Here is a 25,366-nt window from a genome sequence, read left to right on the forward strand (position 1 = left end):
CTAGGGTACGTATGTAGATCTTACGGGACTGTTGAATGCGTGAAAATACCTTGACAGTCGAAGAACTCGTCGTCGCTGCCGGACTCGGACTCCCTCACGATGCTCTCCATCCGCCAGTTGGCTATCTGAGCGTCGAAGCTCTTGGCGGAGCTCGGGGAATGCAGGGACGAGCTGCTCTTCTTCCACGTCTTGTCCTTCTCCGCTTTCGAGACCTTTCCCGTTTTTCTGCGAACGTGAAGCAGTCGCTGCAGTGATCGAACGAAGGACGAAAAAAACGAGGCCACGGCAGAAGCTGCCTTTCGCTCACCTGGGCGGCAAGAGCTCGGTGGGCGAGTCCTCGGGACTGTTCTCGCCGGAGCTGACGCCTGTGTTGATGATGGGAATGTCGGAGGGCTTTCGGGGCGACGCCGGGCTCTGGGGATCCTCGCTCTTCTCGATGCTGCCGAGGGTCGCCGCCAGGGTCATGGCGACCTGCCCCGAGTCCTGGGGCGTGATGGTCGCGTTGACCTTGTCATCGTCCTGTTCCTCGCCTTCGGCGAGATCCTCGCCCGACTCGGCCGGGCCCATCTTCGCCTGGAGGGCCAGCTGCGTCTGGCGCTCGATCTCCCGGATGTCCTCCATCGTCAGGCCGTCCCACTCGTCCTGCCAGGCCCAGGCCTGTCGGTGAGCTCGTACCATCGTTTTCCTCAGGGCTGGAAATCGCGTTTGTTATTCATCGCGCGTAATTCGATTCGCGTGGAACAGCTTTAAGCATGCACGAGGACTTGGAGAATTAGGAGCTGGCGGAGTAGCTCCAAGTCGTTAAATTCCTGCTAAGCGAAAAAAGTAGTTCCGAGGCAATTTGCTCTCCTCCCCCTCTCTCACACTCCCGCTCACCTATGTCCTGGATGAACTTCTCGAGCTTGGTCTGCATGCCCCAGTAGCGGAACTCGACGCGGCACAATTTGTATGCGCACATCAGCGACTTTCCCGAGGGAGTAGGTTGAGACTTTCCCTGGGGAATTTTTAAGGAAAAACTTGAGCACATTTCGCCCCACGATTACCGGATTTCTCTCTCGCGCTGTACGTACCTTGACATCGGCCCAGTACTCCTCGAGCCAATTCTCGCTCAGTGGGCCTCTCCCCGTTTTCCCCGAGACGTAGAGCACCGGGTCCTCCTCCTTGATGTAGTCCGCTCCAGTCAGCTGGTCCTTCACGATGTCGATCACATCTGCGCACGGATGGACAGAGAGAGAGAGAAAATAAGGTCGATGCTGGCGGGAAAAATAGCCGTAGGTTCCCGATTCGGAGCCTGAATAAAGCAGAGGCTCGTCGCGACGTCGTCAAGAATTCATCGCGGGGATCGATGCTCGTCGCGCGGATTTAAGAACGGTCTACTGACCTACGACCCGATTCCTCAGATCGCTGCCGCTGAGCTTGAAGACGTTCTCCTGGAAGCCGTTGTCGGGGAAGTAGTAGGTCTCGATCTCCACGGAGAACTTCTCGACGAAGGGACAGGTGTAGCGGGTCTTGGTGTAAGGGTAGGCGTTCCAGGCCTCCTCCTTGACCATCAAGGCGGACTTGGGCAGCAGCGACTTGAACCAGCCGGGCAGGTGGCTGCCCACGTGGTAGATCTTGTGGGTGTACTGGCCGTCGCCGCCTGGACCGTTTGTGTAAGGCTCGTTGACGATTATCTCGACGCCGCTGCCGGCCCCCTTGCTCTCCTCTCGCGACTTTTTCTGTGGATGTACGATTCGATTGTGAAGGCAATAACCTCGTAAGGAGGTAACGACTTTAATTGATCAGTTCGAAGATACGGTATCGCGGATAATTGGAGAAAAGGACGTTGAAATGTGAGCAATGAAAAGAGTAAATGGAACTCACGGCTATCATGTACAGCTGCGCGATTCTGTACTCCTCCACGGTCAGTGGAAGAGGTATTCGATACTCCTTAATCAACATCTTGATTGTCTGTTCGTCCTTTTATCAGCGCATCCCTGAAACAGGCGAAAACGAAAAACACACATGACGCTTACAATTTTTTCGAATGCCAGCCTTGATTCACGCTCGTAAACACCATACTTCCAATCTCGTCATTTTACGATCGTTCCCGAGGGAGCCTCGAAGCGTTTTCGCCTAATTAATCTAACACGGATACATTTTTTGTCAAATGTCCTCGATTAACTCGTATCCAACGGCGCGGTTGAAATATGTTATATTGTGATTTTTTTTCTCAATCTCCAGAGACGCCACACCTAGAGTGAGAGAGAGAGAGAGAGAGATAGGGTCACGCCACGAGGGCCTCCAGAGGCTTGTATACCAGCGGCGTCTCTCGAACTATAATTAAAGGCCGCTCGAGCTACGAATAATGATGATTTCTTGTATATTTTCCCCTCATGTCGGGCAACAACACATCGCGTGAGAGGACGAACTTTTCGAATTATCTCGCGCGCGATCCCACTGCGGAGGGTGTATTATACACATGCGTGGAATAAAGAATCTTTGAATTTATCGCGCACTGCGAAATTCGGACGGTTACGTTTTGAAATTAATTAAATTTTCTCGGGGCACGAAGGCATGCGCAATATTAACGTTCACTGGCTCGAGGATAATCGAATCACCATAATTATTCCTAGACAGCGTAATTTCGTGTAATTAGCGCGCAGAACAAAGACTCGCCATTATCCGGTTGACGAAATAACGCTCCGTTATATTGATTTTTTTTTAATGCGGATAGAGGACACTGATGTGCGATCGGCTTTAACTAACATTAGATTAAATCCCTGGCGGTCGAAAACAAGACATGCCCTTTGCTTGTCGGTCCATAAACGTTACAAGCGCCTCTGCCTGTGTGTGCTCTATATTCCGTTCTGTTCTACGTGCATGTGCATAAAGTGCACGGAGTAGTCTCTTCGCCAAATTGACTTGCCGAACTCGATCGAGCCTCTTGCTACTGTCGTGGCTGAGTTAATCAAAATTGATAGTTTGTAAGATTACTACGAATAATTTCAGAACTAAAAAACCTGCATCCAATTCAGAGCCCAAATCCCAAACAATCAGAGCTTGCTACAGCGTTAATCCATCCACGCGAGATTGAATATCAATCCGTTATTGTCCCCCTCTCACTCAATACATAATACAATCGTCATCGAGCACCGAAAGCGCGTAATCATAATTATAGCTCTCGACTGCATAATATGCACATCGACAAGTATGAGGTTACGCGCGATCGATCCGTTCGTCGAAATAAACTTCCTCGAGACACACCGAACGACGCAGTCCGATCTATGATCTGTACCGCGTCATCCGTTAGCGTAAATCACTCCCTACACGCGTTGCCGCGACCGCAAACTGCAGCATCGGACAACATCGGCACATCGTGCCAGCTAACGCAACGTTATCTGTCTCTCTGTCTCTGTCGGGGGAAACAGGCCGAGCTTGCGCCGATCGCTGAAGCTCATCAAGTGCCTCCCTTCTTCGCGCTCGCTTTTTTTTTTTCTACTGTACATATCTTTCTCGTACGCAAAACCTTGTCCCACAAGAGCGGCCTACTTTGCTCGACGACACACACGATTCCGCCCTTCCGAGTCGAACAATTGCCTTTCAGCGCGCCTTTTTTTCGTCCGCGACGTTCCGATCGCTTGGGGGTGAGGATGCGGTTGACGTGGGCGGTGCCGGGATGAAAATTACTATACTGCTAGGATTTTTTTTTTTAATATCCGCCAAGGGAGTTTTTTTAAATTCAATGTTTGAAATATCATGGTTATAGAACGTTTTTCAGAATACGGGATGTATAGTGGATGTATAGGAGAGAGGATGCGGCTTATTAGACATGACATCTGTCGCGATGGTTGTCAGGAGCGATTGAGAGTAACATCATTAACAGCGCTCATACGTGTCGGCGTTCTCTGATGACTTGATTCCATTTATGGCTGGGAATTGCGACGCGGATATATTGAACCGTTGAATCCAGGCTTGAAAATACGTTTTAATTATTCGCGATGCACCTCTGCTTTTGAGTCAAATGTGCGTGAAATTAGAACGTCTGGTCCAGATAGTCTGCCGGTATGATGATTAAGTATTTCGAAGCTGGAATAGTGCAGTTTATCGAGTGAGCTTGAGTTTAAAAATATTTCCGTGTATATTCTCGTATTTTGCAATTTGAAAGGGAAAACAGAGCTACTTCTTATACACTTGCTCGAATACGAGTTAACGCAGGAAACTTTTTCCTCGACTCGCGTAATTCAACAGCGGAATAAATGCAAGCGAAATTTCGAAAAAAAAAATTCCGCAAAAAGCCAAAAGTCATTTGCATAATCAGCGAAATGTAACCATCCACCCACTCTCGTCTAGTAAAAAATTACAAGTATATGCAGGCGACTCGTCGAAACGGCGCGTTTGAAATTCAAAGCAAATCGCTGCCCAAGCAACGAAATCATTCGGTGACGCATCACAATATGAAACAAACCCGTTGCCAAAAACTGCAGGACACCTCGTTAATTAAAACAAAAGAAAAGTAGAGAGAGAGAGAGAGAGAGAGAGAGAGAGAGAGAGAGAGAGAGAGAGAGCTGTTTATCTCCGAGCTAACTAAATCCGCGCGGGTGTACACGCAGGGGCCAATTACAAAAATTTCATACAACTTCGTGCCTCGTTTCTTTCTCAGTTTTCCTTTGTCTTCTAACTAGGCTGGTGCAATTTTAACCGGACGGAAAAAGACCTCGTACTGCACATAAACTCACCTTCTCCGCATTGAATTTTTCTTAGGCCTCCCCCTTTCATCCGATACCCCGCACGTGTATTGTGTACGAAGACGTATTAAATTTCTAACCCTTTTTCCCTACTCGTGTACACAATGCGCGTATACACAAACACACACACGCACGCACGCTGCCTCTGGTTATTACGCAAGTCGGCTAATTGCATTACTTTCGCGCGAGATCGATGCCGCGTGGATGTGTATGTCTAGTCGGAACGAGATATCGGACTTTCCTCAATAGGCGTATATATAGCGGCTTTGTGGCGCCGCTCTGTTTAGGCTGATTGAATTTTTTACCGCGGCTTGATAAAACGGCCTCCGGGGATTAATTAGGGATTTTCGCCATTGTTGCGCAACCGACCTTACCGTGCTGCGGGTTATATTAATCAGAGCGTCGGTTAATGGTGTAGGTACATACACGACGAGGAATATAAGTGTATACGGGGAGAGGGACACGTATTATTATTAGAACAGGTGATGGGCGCTCGTTTATTCTTGTTTCATCAATGGGAAATCGATTGCGCGACCGAGGAGTATTTTTAAAACTCCCGCGCTTGAACTTACACATACACTTGTAGGTATATACAAGTTCCGATGTATTCATCGCTTTGAAAATGAGCTCTCCGGCTATTTTCCGAAATTAAAACACACGAAACGTGTGATTGTATACAAAGGACGTGAAAAATTAAATTCCCCGCTAGGTCCAAATGCGAGTGTACGGCGTTTTACTTTTCTCCCTATGTGCGCTGGCTTTTACGGGTTTAATAGATGCGAGTATACACGCACTCTGCGTAATAACGGAAAAGGACGCGAAGTATGCGGTTTTTGTAATTCTTTGATAATAACGCTATTTTCGTCGTTGAAATTGGGTTACCGTTCTCCCCTTTTCTTTCAGCGGATTTGATATCACACTTAGATAAGCAGAAAGGTAGAGCAATGTCGTGCTATTTTTTTTTTTTTAAACACGACACCGCCTACTGCGTGCAAAAAATGGATTTTTTCACCATAGATACGAGTGCTTTATTTAACGAGCTTTATAAGCAACGTTGGAAAACGTTGCGTGGGAATTAAAAGCAAAACACATCGCTTCGCAGAGTATTTCGTAAAGTAAATACGGAAAATAGCTTATCGCGGAGCTTTGATAATCCTCGAGCCTTAGTTCAACGCGTCCATTGCTTTATACTATATCACAAAGCCACTTCGATATTTCGGTGTGTTGCGCCCAAACACATATACGTCCGCAAAAGCCTTGACTCCTGAATATGCATCATTGGGGTATTGAAAAGACCGCATATCGGCGAGAATAAAATATTCTCGTATTCGCATTGACGTTCTCAGAATTTCCCTATATGCGCCTCGATATATTTCTTGAAAAGGCTCTAAAAGACGGCCGCGGAATCCAAACAACGATTACGATTTTCTTCGCGAAAAAAACTCGGCACAGCCCGGATTCATCGAGTTCTCCTCCTCCGCCGGAGTAATTAATGACAAGCGCGCGTATAAGCTCTCGGTCATAAAGCGCGAGCCGAGCTTTCCTAAATAAATCACGTTCGCGTGCGCGCACACGGTACACAGTGTATAAAACGCTCGGCTATACACGAGCCTATTTCCGGGACGGATCTCGCGAAACTTCGTCGGCCTATCCAAATAGCCGAGCTTGCGTCACGCGCTGTATACACGGAAAATAACTTCGAGCATACGGCTTTCGAATTCGTTCGATTTTTTCTTCAGGTTTTAAGTGCGCGAGTGATAGGAGCCAATGTTTGCGCGGACGATTCTTTTCATCCACGCGGCAGATGGAAAAGCCTTTGTTATATCCAAAAGGGTATATCTCCGGCTACTTCGATCGAAAAAAAGCACAAAGGCCGAAGCTCCGCGGGTAGGAGATAAAAAACGCGCGGAAAGGCACGCAATAACGCAAGCTCTGAAAAAAAGAGAGCCAGAGCCTAAAAATACACTTTTCCGAAACGCGAAGTCATAATGTAAAGAGAGAAAGAGAGAGAGAGAGAGAGCAATCAACAGCGAACCCCGCCCTAATTGACGAGCATTCCGGGCAATCTCAAGAGGGTCGAAATGCCGGCGTATAGCCGCTCGATGTATAGGTGTATACATACACAGCGTTATACGCTGCTTCCTCCTTATACGATTCGTGCTCGATCGTTCGGAACACTAACGATGCGCTCGGAGAGAAACTTTTTTACCGAGCCATTGATTCGATCCAGGGAGAGAAAGAGAGAGAGAGAGAGGAGAGGGCCGTTTCGCGCTCGTTACACGTGCAGTTTTTTTTTCTCCCGACTTGATGAACACGTTGGACGCGCATTTCTCGAAATGGCGAAAGGGTCGAGTCGCGTTTCAATTATATAGACGAGGAGAAAGATTAGCGCGTGCACGAGTTGCATTTCAATGGAATATGAAGTTTGTTTGGGCAGAGTCGGGCGGAAGAAGTTTTTTAATCCTATTGTTGCAGGTTCGGTGATTCAATGGCGCGAGGTGTAACGGGTGGAAAGTTCGATTTGAAAACTTGGGGTTTACTTCGATTTGCTCGGAAAATGTGGACGTTGTATGTATATACTTGTATTAATGTAACTTTGTGTTATTGTTTGATTGGACGACGAACTGAAAAAAACAAATATTTGCAGACACACATCAGCAGTAGGAATAATTCACAAGCTTTTTTCCAACAAAGAACAACAACATTTATGCTCTCGCATCGTGCGAACGGCCTCTCGTACAAATTTCATCGCTCCCTCGTCGGCTCCAACAATGCAGGCAAAACTCCACACCAGGCACTTAGCAGCGACGGTGGCTTTAAAACCTCGTGAAAAATTCATTGGGAACGAAATTCTACTCATCTAACGCAGGGATACGAGGATCAGGCTAAATTCAAGGGAATCTCCATGCCGCACGGTACTCACGATCAGTCTCGAGCTTCATTCCCCGCAGAAGTCGTAGAGCGGTATAGTAGTAGTAGTAGTAGTAGTAACAGCTCCCCCTTGGCTCGGTCACGGCCTCAGCCTCGACTGCGAAGTAGTTGCACTTTTTCGTCGCACCTTCATCTCGCGCTATCTACAGATATATATATATATATATATATATATATATATATATATATATATATATATATATATATATATATATATCTACGTTCACCGGAGCACTCGGGAATTTTTCTCTCCCTTTTTTCATCCGGAATACGGCTTCATCTCGTCCTTCCTCTATAGCTTGTAAAAGATTCAAGGGAGGAAGCGCGAACTCGAGTCCACTGAATTGCCGCGCGAGATGTATATAGCTTTCTCTTTCGACTTGCGTCTCGAGCCCGAGAGAGAGAGAGAGATAGAGACAGAGTAAAATACAATAGCTTCGCGAGCTTAAGCAGCGGCTTCTCTGCGCTTTATGACGTCTCGTTTTCCGCTTCCTTGAAAATTCAGGAATTTTCGTTACGCGCGATTCTCCCCTTTTTGATTATTACAGAGAGTGTATGTCGCAGAGAACAGAGATTTCGTTACGCCTGGGAATGTGAATTGTAGGAGCTGTGCTTGCGGAATATAATGGAATCCATCCAAAACCTTTTGAAAGGGGAGACGCGCTATAGAGCCGTACACAATGCCGAGCATATTGAAGAGAGAGAGAGAGAGAGAGAGTGGAGGATGAAAAGCTGCCGGAATGCTCAGTTTCATACAGCGAAGAATGCAATAAAGACGAGCTGTGTGTCTATGTGTGTGTGTGTGTGTGGCGAACAGAAGTACGATTTACTTTTATTACACAGCCGTTATTTTTAATCAGCGATCGACACTCGCACAAAAAACTGCGCCTCGTCCTCGCGTCCTTTCTCGTAAATAACTCAGCGGTATCTCCTGCACTGCGTGTTCACCCCCGAGAGAGCCGCGCACGACTGCATGCTTTGATCCATAAGGAGAAAAATTGATTACGAAACGGCTAAACAGCACACGGACACAGAGACACAAGGTCGGCGCGAAGAAGACCCTCCTCTTCCAGTCAATCGAATTACACACAGCAAGCGCACGAGGCGCAAGTATCACGTACGCGAAGAGCCGACGAAGAATCGCCAGCGCGTAAGTACTCGTGGCTTAAGCGGCTGGTCGCGACTGCCGCCGCCAGTATAGTACAAGAGAGACTCGCTCTCCAGTCCCACCACCTCACCAGCTGATCCAGGGTGCGCATCTCTCTCTCGTCGCCTGACGGGGCAAGCTTGCAAGCTTGCAAGCTCCCGGAGCAGTTTGTGCACCTCCCGCGCAGTCGCGGTGCGCGAGTAGGATCGAGTCGTCGGAAATGCCTGGAGGAGGAGGGAGAGACCTCTCGCTATATGCCATCAGCTAATCGGCCCATGCCAGACGTGCTGCGCAGCACACACGCGCGATTTTTTCTCTCCTCATCATTGTCATTATATGCTGCGCACTGTTGTCGATGTGATTTTTTTTTTTGCGGATCGTAGAGCGTTTTCGACGTGAATATTTGGATTCTTTGGAGAGAAAAGAGTGCGCGGATTGTTTTGGCTGCGACTGGAAAAATGACTGGAGACTTGTTATTTTTCCGCGAGCACGTGCAGCCGATTTGATTTCAACGCGATTTTGAAAACGCTGCAAAAACCATCAAGGTAAAACTTAATTTCGACGAGCGAGCGAACAAAGCTTTCGAATTTATTCATAATTTAGCCCGGCGAATGCGAATTTTCTCCCTCGAATCCGGTCAGCGCGTACGATAAACTACATTAACTCGCTGATTAACTGGTAATGCGGCTTTATCGGCTAGCCGATCCAGCAGCGGAGCATTAATTGCACACCTGGGCATTGTTTCCGGGTCTGCGCGAGAGCTATGCACTGTGCCGATATCTGGATGTTTGACCGCCTCGTTGTCGAGAGCTTTAATCTCTGCGCAAGAGTGTCAGCCGCGAGACTGACCCATATTTCGTCCGACGATTTGTTTATAGACGTTAATTTAATCCCCCGTGTCATCAGTTTCTTTCTATTCGTGTTAAGTTCCTGCTGACGGAGGGGAGGAAGCGCGTGTACGAACTCGAGTTTAAAATTTCAGTTCGGTATTGATCTTCGCCGAAATTTTCCGCCGCGCCGCGAAGAATAAGTGGAAGAATAAGTTCCCTCGCGAGCGCGCATAAAGCGGCTGCGTGGATGAGACAGGAAAAGTTAGTGCCGAGCCTATGGTATAATTATACGTTACGTGGACGGAAAAATAGAGACAGAGGGAGAGGGACGAAGTAAACAAGAGGACAGAGAGTCGTAATCATGTCATCTGCAGGACCGCTGCCGGGCAATTAAGGGGAAAATATCGAGGTGTTCGGTGAGAGGAAGAGAGAGAAGCTTTTATTTTCTTTTTCTTTTTCTTTTCTTTTTTTTTTTTTTTTTTTTTTGTAGCGCAGGGAAAAAAGGAGAACGCGAGCTAAGTGGATTTGCTAAATTAGATTCGCGCGGATGAGAAAAAAGCTTAAGAGCTGTGTGTACAGACGAGCGAGGGACCTGCTTGGCGAAATATTCAACCATCCTCGCGTATATAAATAAACCATGCATACTCGGTAACGCAAACCGCGCGTCCCACGTTAAGTCCACCGAACAAACTCGTTATAAGCTCTCGTATTCCCGAAAAAAAAATCAATACGTACGTACAAAGCTTGTCTAAAATTAAGAGCCACCTTTAACAAGCTCCTCTCCAGAAAGATACCCCCTGCTCGACGTCGTGCGGCGTCTAGTGTACAGTCTCGGCTTGGAAAAATAATAACAAGCGAGAGGAGAGAGAGAGAGAGAGAGAGAGAGAGAGAGAGAGAGAGAGAGAGAGAGAGAGATAGGAAATGAAAAAGTGCCTCGTAAAAAACGGCAACGAGATAGATATTTATCCAAGAAAGATAAACAGAGAAGAAGAAAGAGGGCTTGGTTGGAGCAGCGGCAGCAGCAGCAGCCTCGACGGGCGTTTCTCCTATTGATCGATCCTCCCGCGCGAGCACGTGAGCAGCCGGGAGAGAGAAAAGGAGGAAGGGAGGGTATATAGCAGCTCGTGCCGCGGAGGAAAGCGCGAGAGCAGCTGCGCGCTTGCGGTGACGAGAAAAGTCTCTCGCGATTTGGATGTTTGTTTTTGTTTTTTTGCGAGGGAGGAGGATCCTCTTTTCATGGACTGCTTCTAGTGGTGATGGGGTACTTCGCTTCGTCGATTCATTTAATTGTAAATCGATTAACCGCTTCGACCGTGTATTTATTCGCGGTCGCAAAAGTAATAACAATACCGCGTCGACGATCGAACTTCCTCGGACTACGTCTCTTTGTTTACTCTTCAAACTTACTTATCTCATTGCGCGTGACCTACTTTTCTCCAGGGCGGATATGAACCAAACGATTTGTTTTCCGAATCTCGCGTTTGTTTATACGCGGACGCTTCCGTCGACTGGAACAATTTTCCTCGGACTCCTAACTCGATTGTCTATATATTGTATATACATACACCCAAGCTCTGATTCTTCCGTCGAGCTACGTCGATATAGCAAAGTATTACATCTACTCCGCGAACTTCAATTTCACATCCCGAGAAGAAGCACGAGAAAGTCACGAAACTTTATCAAAATGAGGAAATGAGATTCCCAAGTGCCAGTCAACGAAGGCAAAACAACGCGCGCATAGTCACCATGCTGACTCGAGGCGATAACTACACTCCTGCGCGCGAAAGCGTCCCATTGTCAGGAACAACAAACAACTTTCTACGTCAAAAGCATCGAGCCCCTGCTCCCGATGAAATTAAGAATATAAAAGCTATTCCCTCCCATAAGTCTTGGAAGAAGGCGAATGTGTTTACACGTTATAGGCCGAGTTGACGGAGAGGGAAACATAATACATCTTCTCGATTTACCGCGTCGCGACGAATATAATCTACTTTCGCTAATCTAATTGCGAGGCCGGCGGGAAAACTCGGACGGCTTTAAAAATCGATTCAGCACCGCGAGGAAACCAAGAAAGCAATCGCCTCGACTCCTTTCCTGTCTACATCCTCTGTATACCTCCTTCTCTAAATTCCGGGATTACTTTCGCGACAGAAGCTCGATACTCCCACACCCATGCATATATGCATACAGCCCTCGTGTGCCGTCGCTCTATATTTCGTACACGTATATACGTGCACAGACGGTCGAGAGGATAGGATTTAACGGAGGACGACTCTTCGAGGGACAACAGCTTTTTTTTATTATATCATATTCGCGAATTCGAGTGTCTCTCTCTCTCTCCGCAGGGCGGACAATGGCGCGCTTTTATATACGCGGAATTTCGGCGAAATGCGCATTCGATATGCGCCGCTTATGAATAAACGAGGTGACGGGCTTGATGAGACGATCGGCCGACTGGCAGCTGCCGCTTATGCGGGACGTGAAATGCAAGTCTGCGGACGTGTGTGCGGCGCTTAATAACGAAGAGGCCACTTGTTCGAATATTTTTTTTTTTTTTCAAACTTTTTTGTTGGAGTTATTTATTGTGTGCGCGCTTTTACATCCGCTCGAGCAAGTTTCGAAACGCGTTTTCCAATATGCGTGTACTTTTCGCTTTGAATAAATACGATTTTGTTTTAAAGCGATTATTCGGCCTAGCTCGAATCGCGATTGTTTATTTCTCGGAACATCGAGTGACCAATATAAAATAAAATAATTGAAAATAAACGCCATTATTCTAATAAAGTCGTCATTTTATTAAAACTTAATTGATATAAGGTAAGCAAAGTTCTTGCAAAGTCTAAGAGGCAATTTTTCCACGGGGATTTGTCTCCTCTTCGATAACGCGCTGCGCCAAATGAAACAAAGGTTTAGACATCCCTATAGTTTTGAAACAGCCCATTAATCAAGCCAGAGCTCGGGCAACTTTTCAGCCTGAATATCCGAAACATCGGTCTAAAAAGAGTAAGTTATTTTTTCTCGACATTTTATAATTGTATTTCCAACGAGCGTTTATTAGACTAACAAAAGTTTGTTTAGAAAGCCATCTCCGATCGAAACACACTTTTCGGCACTTTGCCAAATTCTAGCTGACAAATATGATTTGAGCACACTCTCCACTTTCTGTCTCTCGTGTATTATATATCAGAGAACAGGACGCCTTTTTCTTCAAGTGTCAAAAGTCTGCGCAAACACACGCGGACAACGAGGCTCGTGTACCGTTACGCACATACGCGAGTCAATAAAACCACTATATGGAATATTAATCAAACTCATTCGGCGCTGTTTCAACAGCTCTCTCGTGATTGAATCAATACAAGCTCTCCGACACCTCGAATTCCAGATCAACGATTTTCCACGAACACACGCATAATACAATATCCTCGGGACGACAAATTTTTTAATCGGCTAATGAAGAAGAACGTAATAAGGCGTCCCTAACAAGCTTATTACCTTAGCCGCGCCTGCTAACGAATGGTTTCAGCGAGTGCCGCGAATCCCAAAGCGTGTTACATAAATTACGAGCGCCCACTCTGCACTGCAAATCGATCCGATCCAGAGACACATCGATATACCAACACCTCGCGTGTGCGGTTTAGGTATATTATTATACCTACTACTTTTTTACGACTCCTTTGCGGCGAGAAATACAGCTTTCGCATTAAAAACGGGCCGACGGATATGTACAGGAGCATCGCGAGAAAATAGCGCGTGTATACGTGATGCCGTTGGCTGCAGCGCGTCAAAGCTGCCGTTTCGACTGAACAATCGCAATTATTCAAAGGCTATGCGAGAGAGCTGCAGCTCTCCAAGTTGAGAGAAAGTTGGACGAGAAGCAATTTATAGTTGGCCCGTGTTCCGCTGGAGCGTTTTGACGATTATTTCGTCGTCGAGCTTTGCCATGCAGAGGGAGACGACTGTTTGATACTGGGCTGCTTCGAGTGCCTCCTCGCTGTGCACGTGCTTTGACAGTTGAGTTTCGTTAAACGGGCCCGTTTGCTCGACGGTTGATTAGTGTACCTTCTATGCGATCTAATAATTCTAATTTCTTTCGCAAGCTCGTAAATTTCCTCCCTATACTCTTGTATCGCCAGTATTGTTCAGCGAAGAACCGAAACAATAGTAGTTAAACAACAGACGCAGCAACAACGCTGAGTTGTATAACAGGCCAAATGTACGAACACGGCTCTGGGATTGAAGCTTGTTCAACCTTGATCCTAATGAAAAGAACAAAAAAACACGACAGTAGTGGTAATTTTTCCGAACGCATATCTCCGAAAATAATCAACGGCCTTGGACGCAAGTCGGTAAATAAATTTCCAGATGCGCCGGTGAGATAAGTCGTGGCGCTACGAAAGAAAGCGGGATCCTTGGACGGAAATAGAGGACTGGACGCAGTCCATTTATCATGGCATCGCCTACTCCGCCGCTGCACAGGAGGATATTGCATACCTCTGCGCGGCTGATCGATCCGAGTAAACAATACGGCGACGACGCAATAATACGCGGAATTGATGAGCGAGACCTACCCGGACGTGAGAGTATAGCTCGGTATTATTGCGAAAAAATGGCGAAGAAGAAGATGTACACGTGTATAGTGTTTGGCACGAGGTCGCTGAGAGAATCGAAAGTCCAAGGGGTGATGATCTCGTCGACGAAGAGTGGTTTGGTTAAAATTTCATTAGTAAAAAAGCCTGGAAGCTTTGTGCTCGACGCTTGCTCAAAGTAGTGTTATAAAAAAGAGCTTCTTTCCACGTACCTCGAGAAATTGATTTCTTATACGGCATCCCATATCGAGTGTTTTATATATCGCGTATAACCAATCGCGTTTTCGTGAAACGACGGCCAGCAATATACTGTACCGTGAATTCGAATTGCGTACACGCGCGATATATCAGATTAATTCGGCAACCTATATACATTTAACGAGTATATAGCACAAGGATGGCATCGGGACCGTTAAAAAGGGAAACGCAATTTCGAGATTTTCAAAATCGATGCGGCGGGGCGCTGGAAAATTTCGAGCTCTCAATCTCGAGTATCAAGACGGCTATTTAGAAACCTTGAAAAGAGCTGTTCGACGTGCTTGCGTGACGCCGAGCCGTTAGCCTGCGGCCCGAGTGCGCCGGGCGTATTCAATTTTAGATCCCGACATGGAAAATGACGCGGAAAAAATACACGTTTCCCTCTGCTTTTTTTCTCGCGTTCATGTTTACTCGCTCTTGGTAATCGGTTTTGCCAACGGAAAAGTCTTATCTTCAGCTAAATCACCGTCAAGTTTTTTCACTTTTATAGGCGCACAGAGTCCAATTTCTCGACACTATAAACCAACTCCTTCTTTCCTTTCACAAACTGACCTTGTGTCTGAAGTACCTGCACACGTCCTACGCTAATCCACCTGTACAGAAATCGATGCGTACTCCCACGAACAGTCTACCAAAAGTAGCACTTTCATCTTCAAAACTCACTGCACCAGGAGCGAAAAAAGATACACGCGTCGGGCTAACTATAAGGCACGAGACTCGTTGTCTCGCATCAACTGGGCGAGCGCACGCGTGAGCATCTATAGGCTCACTTTCTCCTCTCGGCACGCGAGCCTCTCTCTCTTTCTCTCAACAGCGAATGATAATTAGTCGGCACACGCGACGACGGCGGCGGCCTCGAGGACTTTATTCCGGGGCCAAGTGCCTCGCGAAATCCTCGTGACGTCGGAGAGCGAAAGCGAGAGAGAGAGAGAGTGAGAGAGAGAGAGAGAGAACCGGCTGTACATATAGCCGCGCGTAATTTATTCGCGGCGCAGATTCGGCCCTGTTATACGTCGACCTAGCCAATGAAAATTTCATCCGGTTCGGCGATGAAACCGTTCACTCGGACAGAATAATAATTATTTCCCGATAAGGTGTATACGGAGCGCGATTGGATTGTTTGCCGGAGAAGCGACGAAGCGAGAGGGAGAAGATTAGCCGGATGAATGAGGGCTGAGCTTGAGGCGTTGTAACAAGCGGCTATGATCGAGGCTCGAGGAGTTATTCCCGCGAAATTCATCCGCGAGCAACGAATCTAAAGCGACACACCAGCTGAAAGTGGCCATTTACCATGAGATACATCTCACCAGACATAAGTCACACCTTCCAGCGGAAACCCGAACTTCTCGCGCGTGCGAAAGTGAACGGCACGCGATCGAACGAATCGAAAGGAAAGCCGACCTGTTGCACTTGTGTCTTTTTCCGGGGCGCAGCTCCGTCGGCGTCGCTGCTCGTGTCGAAAAGTCGTATTTGTCGGCTGAAGGAAATCCATCGCTGCGGGAAAAAGAAGATCATAGACACGTAAAATTGCACTCGGCTGCACTCGGACGAGCTTCTGAGCAGCTCTCGACTGCTATACTACGGGGTTTTATCGTTCAATCAACGAATGATAGATCACTATGCCTAACCTAACCTCCACTTATTAACATTTAACCTGCCCGGCAAAACGTGTACATTCACCTATACTGTGTAACGAGGGTCGGATATACGGCTCCTGATTAAACATTTTCAACTTACCGTAAAAAAGCGAATGAGATAGTTGAGTTGCGGCTCGTTCAGGGTATCGCCGGGATGTTGGCTCGACGCTGATGCAACGCTGATGGCTCCTCCGCGCGGTAACGATTTTTCCTGGCCATTTTCTGCAGCTCCTCCTCCTCCTGCTCCGATACCTCCAGCATAAAAATTTACAATCGATAAGGGGGATATTGAGATTCCGATGTGTGCGGCGCTTCTTTCCGGGGCTTACCGAGGACGCTATATATGCTATATTTCGCGGAAGATCGATACTTATTTGTCGCTCACGACTGTATATCTATAGCTGTGTACACCTATATAGATGTATACGGACTGGTTTATCGGCGTATATAACGAAGGCGACGCGCAGTCTATCAACTTCGAGATAAGGGTTATCGAAGACTGCGCGCAGAAGCATATATCTATATCTATATGTGTTTGCGCTTCTCGTGCTCTCCGTATACGTGTATTGCTTTGGCGCTTTATTGGGATTCATCCGAACACGTTCGGGAAATGAAAGTTTCAGGAGGAAACCGTAGACGAGATATTCCATTTCCAGAAAGTAAACTAGAGCATACATCCGAGCAAATTTTTATTGTCAGACACGGCAACAACGTTCGATTTCACAACGAAATTCTGCAATTTGTTAAATAATCTCGTTCTTCACTCGCTCTTCTTCACAGGCGCGTTCGGATCCTCCACCTCATATCCGTCGGGAGGAACGGGATTTTTTACAGGATTGTGAAATAGGGTATGATTGCCGTCTCCCCAGGGAAATCGCTGCGTTGAAATAAAAATATGCCAGTTAAATTTTTAGGACCGCCTCGAATAAAACATACATCGTACGTTCAAAGTCTAGAGGCACACTCGATGATGATATCAACCGAGTATAAGTCCCTGTAATTACACCTGTTGCTCGAAAGGAGCGTAATTGCGCGCACCTTTGTACGACGGTACATGTACTCGTAGGGTATGAATTCCGGCCTCGGCTCGTTTCTTTCCTCCTCCACGTTTCTCATTGTTATGCCGGCCGATATGAAGATAAGTGGAAGTAAGCCGAATAGCACGACCAGCCGCCATAATCGCTCCTTCATTTCCGACTCTGCGCGTTATGGAGGGAAACTTTCATTAGAGATGTATTCCGCTACATCAGCGTAACGCATCTCGTGAATTACGAGCCGTCGGAGAACGTAAAAAGCCATCAAAGCGTTAACCTCGTCACACAGCATCCCGCGCATACAATGAGATAAGACCCGCACAGCTTTATACGCCGCGGATCAAGAGCCGAACGCTCGTTATTCACCGAGGCATCGGGGTTAATGGAGCGAGACGGTTATACAGTCCGGGTATTACCCTTGTCGCAGCAGAAGGGGATCGACTGGCTGCAGGGGTCCCTTCTGCGCAGTATCTCTTGACTCCAGATGTTTGGGTTCGTACTAGGTGGACAGGTCGGACAGGTGCAGCAAGGATCGGCCTGGCAGCAGGTCACGGGTTTCGGGGGACAGGGATCCGAGAGACAGGGACTTGACTTCTGGCAGGCTGTCGGCTCGCAGGGATCTCGACGCTGGTAACAGGGCGGCTGGCAGGGATCCGGTGGAGTCTGGCAGGAGTGGATTTGAGGCGGTTTGCAGGGATCCGACGGACAGGTGGGTTTGCTGCGCGAAGGTAGCTCGCACAGTGAGTTATAGGAATATGCAGAAAATGTGAGGAAGTTTACAGGACATACTTCGGGGCCGGACAGCTGGGTTTACCGCAACGATCCGGTGCCCTGCAAGATCCCGACGCTCCTTGACAAGGCGAGGCTATGTAGGTTGACGGCGACCAGGTGGTGGCTCTGCTCGACCTCCAAGGTTTACGAGGGTAGCTCGGAGTTTCCTCCCGACAAGGACTCGGGGACGATTTGCAAGTTTGCTTTTGTCCGCAGGGGATACTCTGCTGGCGGTGATCCGAAGAGTTGCAAAATTGAGGAGCTTTCCAGGGATCGTGACAGGGATTCGAGTTGCATAGATTAGCTGGCCTGCAACGATCCAACGGCTCGCAGGGACGAGCTTGACGCTGACAAGTTTTTTCGCAAGGCCTCGACGACTTATCGCAATCTCTCGGTTTGCACGGATCACTGGGACAACCTCGTCTCCCGCAGCTCATGTCGCATTTCGCAGGGGTTAATTTGAAAACTTTCAGACGACTCGGCGATAAGAGGCTCTTGCACGATTTTAACGAGGAGAACATTTTTTTTTTCTTTTCGTAAATTTAGTTCGAGGGATCACTTGGAATTTTGGAATTTGTTTGGCCGAGGGAAACTAAAACCTAACAGCTCATCCCGGCCACAGCACAGACGACGCGAGATTCTTTTGTTTGAGAATTTCGCGGTGAACTTCAGTCGAACACTCGTGTGCGAAAAGATAATACACACACACGCGGCGCTTCGAACAACTGTTGCCCGGGAGCGTTTTCTTGATTAAAAAGCACGCAATTAAAAGTTGGCCGCGAAAATCCGTAATTAATTAATCGCATAAAACGCCAAACTTCTGGCCGTCCGACGAATTTGCAAAAAAAAGGCAAGAGTCTTAACTCTCAATTATAAACTTTCAACTGAATTTCCGCCCTAATTTGACTGCATTATCTAATCGCGATTCGTGTCGCGCTCGACTAAATCTCATCCCCATATCGTCGTCGAGCTACACCGAGAGAGAGAGACGAGGGCATAACTTTTATTTTCGAAGCGTCGAAATCCGCTGCGTCGACGTTCAAAGAGAGCCCAAACCAAACAAAGCCGGACGCGCGTGTGTAACGCGGGGTTTACACGGTCGTTCTATTAATAAGCTACCCCGACGCGTACACTGCGCAGCAGCTTAAAATTTCGCCGATTCCCATCAGCCGCGAGATAGACGTCGCGACATGCACACCTGTACCAACGCGAGCTGCGTTGCGGCAAATGCTTCAATTAATTCGTTAAAACGGTGATAATTTCGAGCGAAAACGTGCAGCGCTATGGATGACGATTTATTTCCGTTGAGAGACACGCTATTTACCGCGCGAGCTTTAGCGGTGGAATATATGAGTCGAGGCGAAGATGGAGTGATGTCATCGCGCGACTCGTCGACAAAGTGTACTTAGGCGATGAGAACGATAATCTTTGGGACGAGTGACAAAGCACTTTTTGGGATGCAGAAAATTTCGCGCGATTATTGTTCTCTGTGAATTAGACGATGGGACAGTGAGTTGGCGAGGCTCGTTTCATGTTCTCGCAAGTTTATGCGTCGCGTAATCGCATTTGCGACATTGCGGACCAATTCCGAAACACACTCGAGCTCTTTATCGTGTGCATTCGTGCTAATTGGAGACTAAATAGCGTTCCTCAGTACTCGAGTCCTCAAGGCTTGCAAACATCTAATTAACCATGAAATATGCAATGTTTATTTTCTGCACGCGCGAACTCTTATATAGATATCTTCGTAATTAAAAACTCTCGTCCCAGCGTGTAAATTTGCTCGAAACTTTACAACACACACACATACACACGCTTTCTTCGTTTTGCTGTCAGCTGATCGACCGGCGAGTCTCTGACGTCACAGTCACGGGCTTAATTCAACACAGCAGGAGTCGATACACGCGCCTTTCACCATCATTATGTGTGCCCCGGGAATCGATAGCACAGCGCAAAGTTCGGCTTTAACAGTCGCCCAAATCTTCGAACTTCTCCAACGTTGATCTACGCTTAATATTCCGTCGACGAGTCTCCTCGATTCTCAAAAGTTAAATCGCATCAAATCCAATTATTCCGTAGCTCAAATAATATCACGTATAGCTGCACACGCTGCTGTCGTCATATTGAACGACTCGCGCATTGATGCCTCTCGATTAACCCGTATACGCGTTAATCGAGAGAGAGAGAGAGAGAGAGAAGTTGCCGGCTTAATTTTTGACATTTCGTGAGCCGATCGAAGTCTGTGATGCAGCAGTGTGTACAAGCGCGAGAGAGAGAGAGAGAGAGAGAGTCGATGGCCGACGCGCGAAATGCAAACACGTCCGGAATTACTTGCCAAACACGCTCCTCTCGCGCGCGAAGGCTCGTAGCCCTTCATCGGAGTTTCCGGAATTTTCGCCGGCAGCGGATCGCGTGCAATTTAAATCACGACTATATACACCGAGTACTAATCTACACATAGATTAAAGCTCTGCCGCGTCTACGTCTCTCTTCCTTCCAATTACCTATCATTTGACGTTCTAATTAGAATCGTCGTTGTTTCAAAATTTAAATTTTGAATAAATAGGCATACAACAGTCGAGCGAATTCCTCTCGGGCGTATATACAACAGCAATTACATTACGAGAGACAGAGTAAGCCGAGTAGTGGTGCACTTTTATAAGCAGCATTCGTATGCGTGCCCGAGGCCGTGTAAGGAATGCAATTCCCCGATGGCTTCTAGATTCACGCGAGGCGATTAACTTACATAATGTTGACATAACTGCGCGAGCACGAGGGAGCTGAAAAAGAGATCCTTTTCGCAGCGACGAGATATACTTATATACGGAATGAAATGGCCGGCTTATTCCTCCTCGCTTTAATTTCGCTAATTGCTTCGCTAATATCGAGTCTGCGGAAAATTCTAAAAACGACGCCGCGACGAGGAGCGCTTGTTATATTAGTACACGTCGTGCGGCTATATCCGTTGAGCTATTAATTTAATCAGGCTATTAAAACGGTCCTTACTCTTATATTACGAGACCGAGGGTACAGCCGTCTCGTCTCCATCCGAGAGCACATCAGTCGTGCAAAATGCGCATCGCACGCGCAATACTACGTGCCACCTTTGTCCGCGACTTTTTTTTTTTCATTTACAGCTAGCGCGGCTCTTTACGTCTCTCCTAAGCAAATGAAAAGAAACGATGCAGCGCGAAGGGAATTCTACTTTTCGCCTTTTAAAATTTAAATATGCCGGGGTACGTTCCGCTGGTGCAGCGACAGATAAACGTGACCCTGTTTCGTCGCAGCGCGCATAGCTTTTATCGAGTTCAGCTGTACAACGCTGGTGAATCGATGCGACTTGTGCTGAGTATTTTAATTATGACAATTACAACAATTGAAGTCTAATCACGCAGCTTTCAATAGGTGGAAGCAAAAGCTGAAGTGCAGACGTGGAATCATAAGAAGCTTCACCGACGCAATGTCAACTTAATTTCCCTTGGTACATCAAAACAAGAGCCTCCGGGTGTACACGTGTCTCCTCGTGTGACAAGAGCAGTAGCAGATATGAATCCAGCATACAACTTTGTATAGGCGACGTTTGATGAATATCCTTTCGGAAATATATAAATACGGAGGATAGAGAATCACGAACGCGAATCCAATATCGCGCGTGGAGATGGGGTCGTCGTGGAATAACACGAGAGAGTTATATATATCGAGATAGTTTGGAATGCATTATACGTCTCTTCCGAGAGAGACAGTGATTATACGCTGAGGATTTTATCTCTCAGTCGATAATTCACGAAAAGTTATTAATAATTCGATTTTCGAAGTAGAGACAATATCGGCCCGGAATAACTCGATTAAATCTAGTGTACATACCGAGAAGTCGATGCGAAATCAATGAGTCGTGCGGCTGCGGAGCCTCGCCGAGATCAAAGGACAAATAAATTAGTCCCGGTTTCGATTAAAAGCACACCTATGTCCGGGGCGCGTCCATTTTCCGTGGCGCTAAACAATTATATGGTGACGCGTGCGAGAGGCGCTTGTTGCGTCGGAATTTCCAGCTGACGCGTCGGGCCTACGCGCGACTGGCGTTTTAGGCGTCATTTTCGAGACGAGGGCGGTTTACACGTGCGCCTATAATTGGCGCTGTATACAATGGATTTTAGCTGGATTTCAGGAGAGTTTGCGATCGCTCATTCGAAAATGCTTTGATGCAGCATAATGAAATGAGATAAAACGGTGTGCTATAATTAAAGACTGTACTGAGGAAGCAAACAAAATGCAATTATATCGATCAGGATATTCGAATCCGCGCGTATACAGTTTCTTTGTACGCACGTATAAATTTTCCGCGCATAAATTAATCAGAGTATATGAAATCCATCGCTTTGTGCGCCGTTCACTCGCATACAGCTTCATACATTCACTTTACGTTCGAAGATTAAATTTTATTCAGGCTTTATTTTTTTCCAAAAATTCAAAAACGATCGGCATTTCCGCGCAATTAAGAGCGAATTACAGCACAGCGAGCGACAGATTAAAATCGACCGAGTCCTAGAACAACGTGCTCTCGCGGCCCATTATCCAATCAAGCGCACGAGGTCAAGATTTTTTTTCTCGTCATCTCCATGTGTGCCTTATCAGTCGTGGCGAAAAAAATTCTCGTCGCGAAAGAGGACGTAAAGCCAGAAAAAACCGACTACGACTAATCGATCGCTCGTCTTCTATACGTGTGTGTGTGCAGTCTGCGGTTTCGTCGTAAACTTGGACGAGAACCAAGACAAAGAGCATAGATAAGCGTCAAACTCTCGCGGAGAATGCCAAAACTCGTCGGTATGGTCCTTGAACGTGAAAATATACACTCGTCTCGCGCGTTAAGCTTCTAATTTGACGGGGCAGTAAACCCCGATGGTTGATGTGCCTTTTTTCTCTCTGTCTCCCTCGTTTTCCGTGTGTTACACAACGTCGATACTGCGTTATATTTATATATACATAATTTTCTGTTTCACCGGCTCCTGACGCGATTTCGGGTAAAAAAGAGTTTGCGGATTTTCCGGGTAACGATGATGACGACGACGGTACGAGCTGGTGATGCGTTTATTCTGGCGATGTGCCGATATCGAGAGTTAGCCGCTGAAAACGCGGATCGAGGGCTTGTAATGCATGATTGTTACGCCGGCGTGAGATGAGATTTTAAATGAATTTTCAAAATTACATAGGTATTACGCGATAAATTGTTGATAATGTATGCAAAGTACAACCGCGCGCGGATTAGTTAATAAAAAAAAACTTGTTAAGAGGCGGTTCATCCGCGAATATTTGATATAGTTATTCACCTGCACGTGTCTCACCTCGGCTGAGCTACAGCTGACGATTTTCCATCTGATATGCATTTCTCATGGTATTTTTTTCCAGAGTCGCTATGGTGCGCCTCGTAGAGACTCTCTAAAAATATGCACTACGTGCGCGTGTATAACAATGTTGAACGCTCGAGGTACTTTTATCATACTTTTGCTCTCGTTTCACACGTGCGCGACTTGTAAAATTTGATATTTCTGGAACGACGGAGAAAATAGCCGCTGAAATTGAGCGATCGAACGGTGTCGGTTCATTTCAACGGAGTTTCGAGTCTCCTAAATTAGGCCAGCGTTGATAAGAGCGCGGGTATTTTTATCGCACCATCCAAGTCGCTCGGAAATCTGCTTGGAGAACTAATACACAACCATCGTGGTAATTACCTCCGTCGACAGAGTAATTTCATCTCCGAAAGTACTCCCGCGCGTATAACAGCCTGCCTCGGGAAAGCATATAAATTCCCATCTAAAGGCGAATCTTATGCATATATACGTGTATAGCTCTGGTGCGGCCGATGATCCTTTGATCTGCAACCGGTGTGTAAATATCTGACTGCATAGAGCCGCGGCTATCCTGCTGTAACGCGAATTTAACTACCCCGACGCTCCTCGCGTGTATTATACCTCTGATCTTCGAATAAAACGCCCCGACGTTGGTCAGAGCCTATAAGTTTTATTCCGATTTTGAAAACTACGTATGCGTGAAAAGCCTCATTCGCGACAGACAAATATATAGAGAACGAACGCGTGGGCGCAATAACAAGCGGTATATGCACACATCGCGATTCATTTTATTTGCAGCCCTCGATTCCAGATTCCTCTCTCCGCGGCGGCGACGAAAGTTTTATACAGCTCGGATACGCGATTCCAAGTGTTTTCCTCGCGGAATAGCGCCAGCTCTCGGGAATGGCGGGAAAAGCCGCAATAAAAGTGACAAATGGCGGAGATTTAGTGCGAGGAACACGGAGCAAAGATTATCGGCCGCGAATAAGAGGCCGATTGTAAAATCGAGCTATAAAAGAGAGCGTATTATATATATATGTTGTGCTCTGATTTCGAATAGCGTTTTAAGTAGTTATAATCGAGTGCAGCGGAAATATCAGAGACGCTAGTGAAAGAAACTTTATAGTCGCGCGCGCGCGCGCGCAGATGTCCGACCAAATCCGAGCGTTACCACTTGTCCATAACGTCGCCCGCATATCCAGCTCTAAAGGTAAGTCAGTTGATCCCGACGTCCGTAATTCTCTGCCCAGCTCGCAAACGCGAATAAACTTCTCTCTCGATATAAAGTCATAAACGTCAGCCGCTGACGAGTTACAAGCCATAGTAAAACGCTCTCGGCTGCGCGCAGGTACACACACACACACACACACACACAGAGACGGGATACGATGACGTCCTCCGGCAGTATACATGCATACAAAAGAGCCGAGGATAGAGGGCTCGAAGAGGGCAGGTCGGAATCCTCGGCTCTTTATTGGAACACAGCGCTCTGATGGACCTCCTAATCGATCCGCGTTCAACGCGCGCGAGCGCACGGCTTTGACGTCATGGGCCGCTTACGTCACGAGCTCGTAAGCGACGTCGTCGTCGTCGACGACGACGCGAACTAGGTTGGGAGGAGGCAGGCGGCCGAAATAACGTCATCGCCGCTGCTGCTGCTGCTGCTGCTGCTGCGGAGGAAAGTTCAACGTCATTCTTGTCGATCTCGCTCGATCTGCGATGATGATAAAATCGAGACTATATATAGTACATCGTTATTCATTGACCGACTATATAGCTGGCACAGGATCCTCTGCAGCTGAGAGCTGAGTGTATACACATAATGGCCACGTGTCCGGGCTGTGCTCTGTTGCGCGATAGCGCAGTAGCCAACTTTCAGCAGCGATTTGCCGATGTCCGTACTTTTGTGTTCTCTGATGTCTATACATACAGCGCTTTTTTTCTCTCCTGATGGCTTTGTCGCGACCGGGGCTTTTTAATTCGCCCCCGCGCGACGCAGCTATACTCTGCCCTCGTTCGAACACGACGGGAATAATATATATAAGCGCCTGCGCGAGCTACGCGGACCTTCTTATTCTCCTCTGGTGTGTGTGTGTGTGT

The 25,366-nt window shown here is 47.2% G+C and overlaps 2 protein-coding genes across 23 annotated transcripts in view; both read right to left on the bottom strand.

Moving 5' to 3' along the window:
- LOC100113887 (protein retinal degeneration B) overlaps nucleotides 1-25,366 on the bottom strand; it is a 43,709-nt gene that overhangs the window by 14,273 nt on the left and 4,070 nt on the right. For 8 of the 22 annotated variants that reach the window (XM_031923613.1, XM_031923621.1, XM_031923620.1 and 5 more), the window contains exons 1-8: nucleotides 7,880-8,889; nucleotides 7,651-7,801; nucleotides 1,864-1,976; nucleotides 1,382-1,718; nucleotides 1,071-1,210; nucleotides 877-994; nucleotides 308-692; nucleotides 50-225 (exon numbers count right to left, since the gene is read on the bottom strand). In XM_031923613.1, coding sequence (XP_031779473.1) covers nucleotides 50-225; nucleotides 308-692; nucleotides 877-994; nucleotides 1,071-1,210; nucleotides 1,382-1,718; nucleotides 1,864-1,941 — 1,234 coding nt within the window. In that variant the 5' untranslated portion in view covers nucleotides 1,942-1,976; nucleotides 7,651-7,801; nucleotides 7,880-8,889. Of the gene's footprint in view, nucleotides 1-49; nucleotides 226-307; nucleotides 693-876; nucleotides 995-1,070; nucleotides 1,211-1,381; nucleotides 1,719-1,863; nucleotides 1,977-7,650; nucleotides 7,802-7,879; nucleotides 8,892-16,216; nucleotides 16,369-25,366 lie in introns of those variants that run through there. The other 14 variants (XR_004226706.1, XR_004226705.1, XR_004226707.1 and 11 more) reach the window with 5 other exon arrangements.
- On the bottom strand, nucleotides 16,789-22,380 carry LOC100679574 (keratin-associated protein 10-6-like). The gene is made up of 4 exons (XM_003427042.5): nucleotides 17,940-22,380; nucleotides 17,567-17,868; nucleotides 17,155-17,315; nucleotides 16,789-16,993 (listed from the first exon to the last, which is right to left on the bottom strand). The coding sequence occupies exons 1-4, from the start codon at nucleotides 18,440-18,442 to the stop codon at nucleotides 16,877-16,879; spliced, it is 1,083 nt and encodes a 360-aa protein (XP_003427090.1). The 5' UTR covers nucleotides 18,443-22,380; the 3' UTR covers nucleotides 16,789-16,876.

Source organism: Nasonia vitripennis, chromosome 2, assembly GCF_009193385.2.
Source record: "Nasonia vitripennis strain AsymCx chromosome 2, Nvit_psr_1.1, whole genome shotgun sequence".
Lineage (NCBI taxonomy): Eukaryota > Metazoa > Arthropoda > Insecta > Hymenoptera > Pteromalidae > Nasonia > Nasonia vitripennis.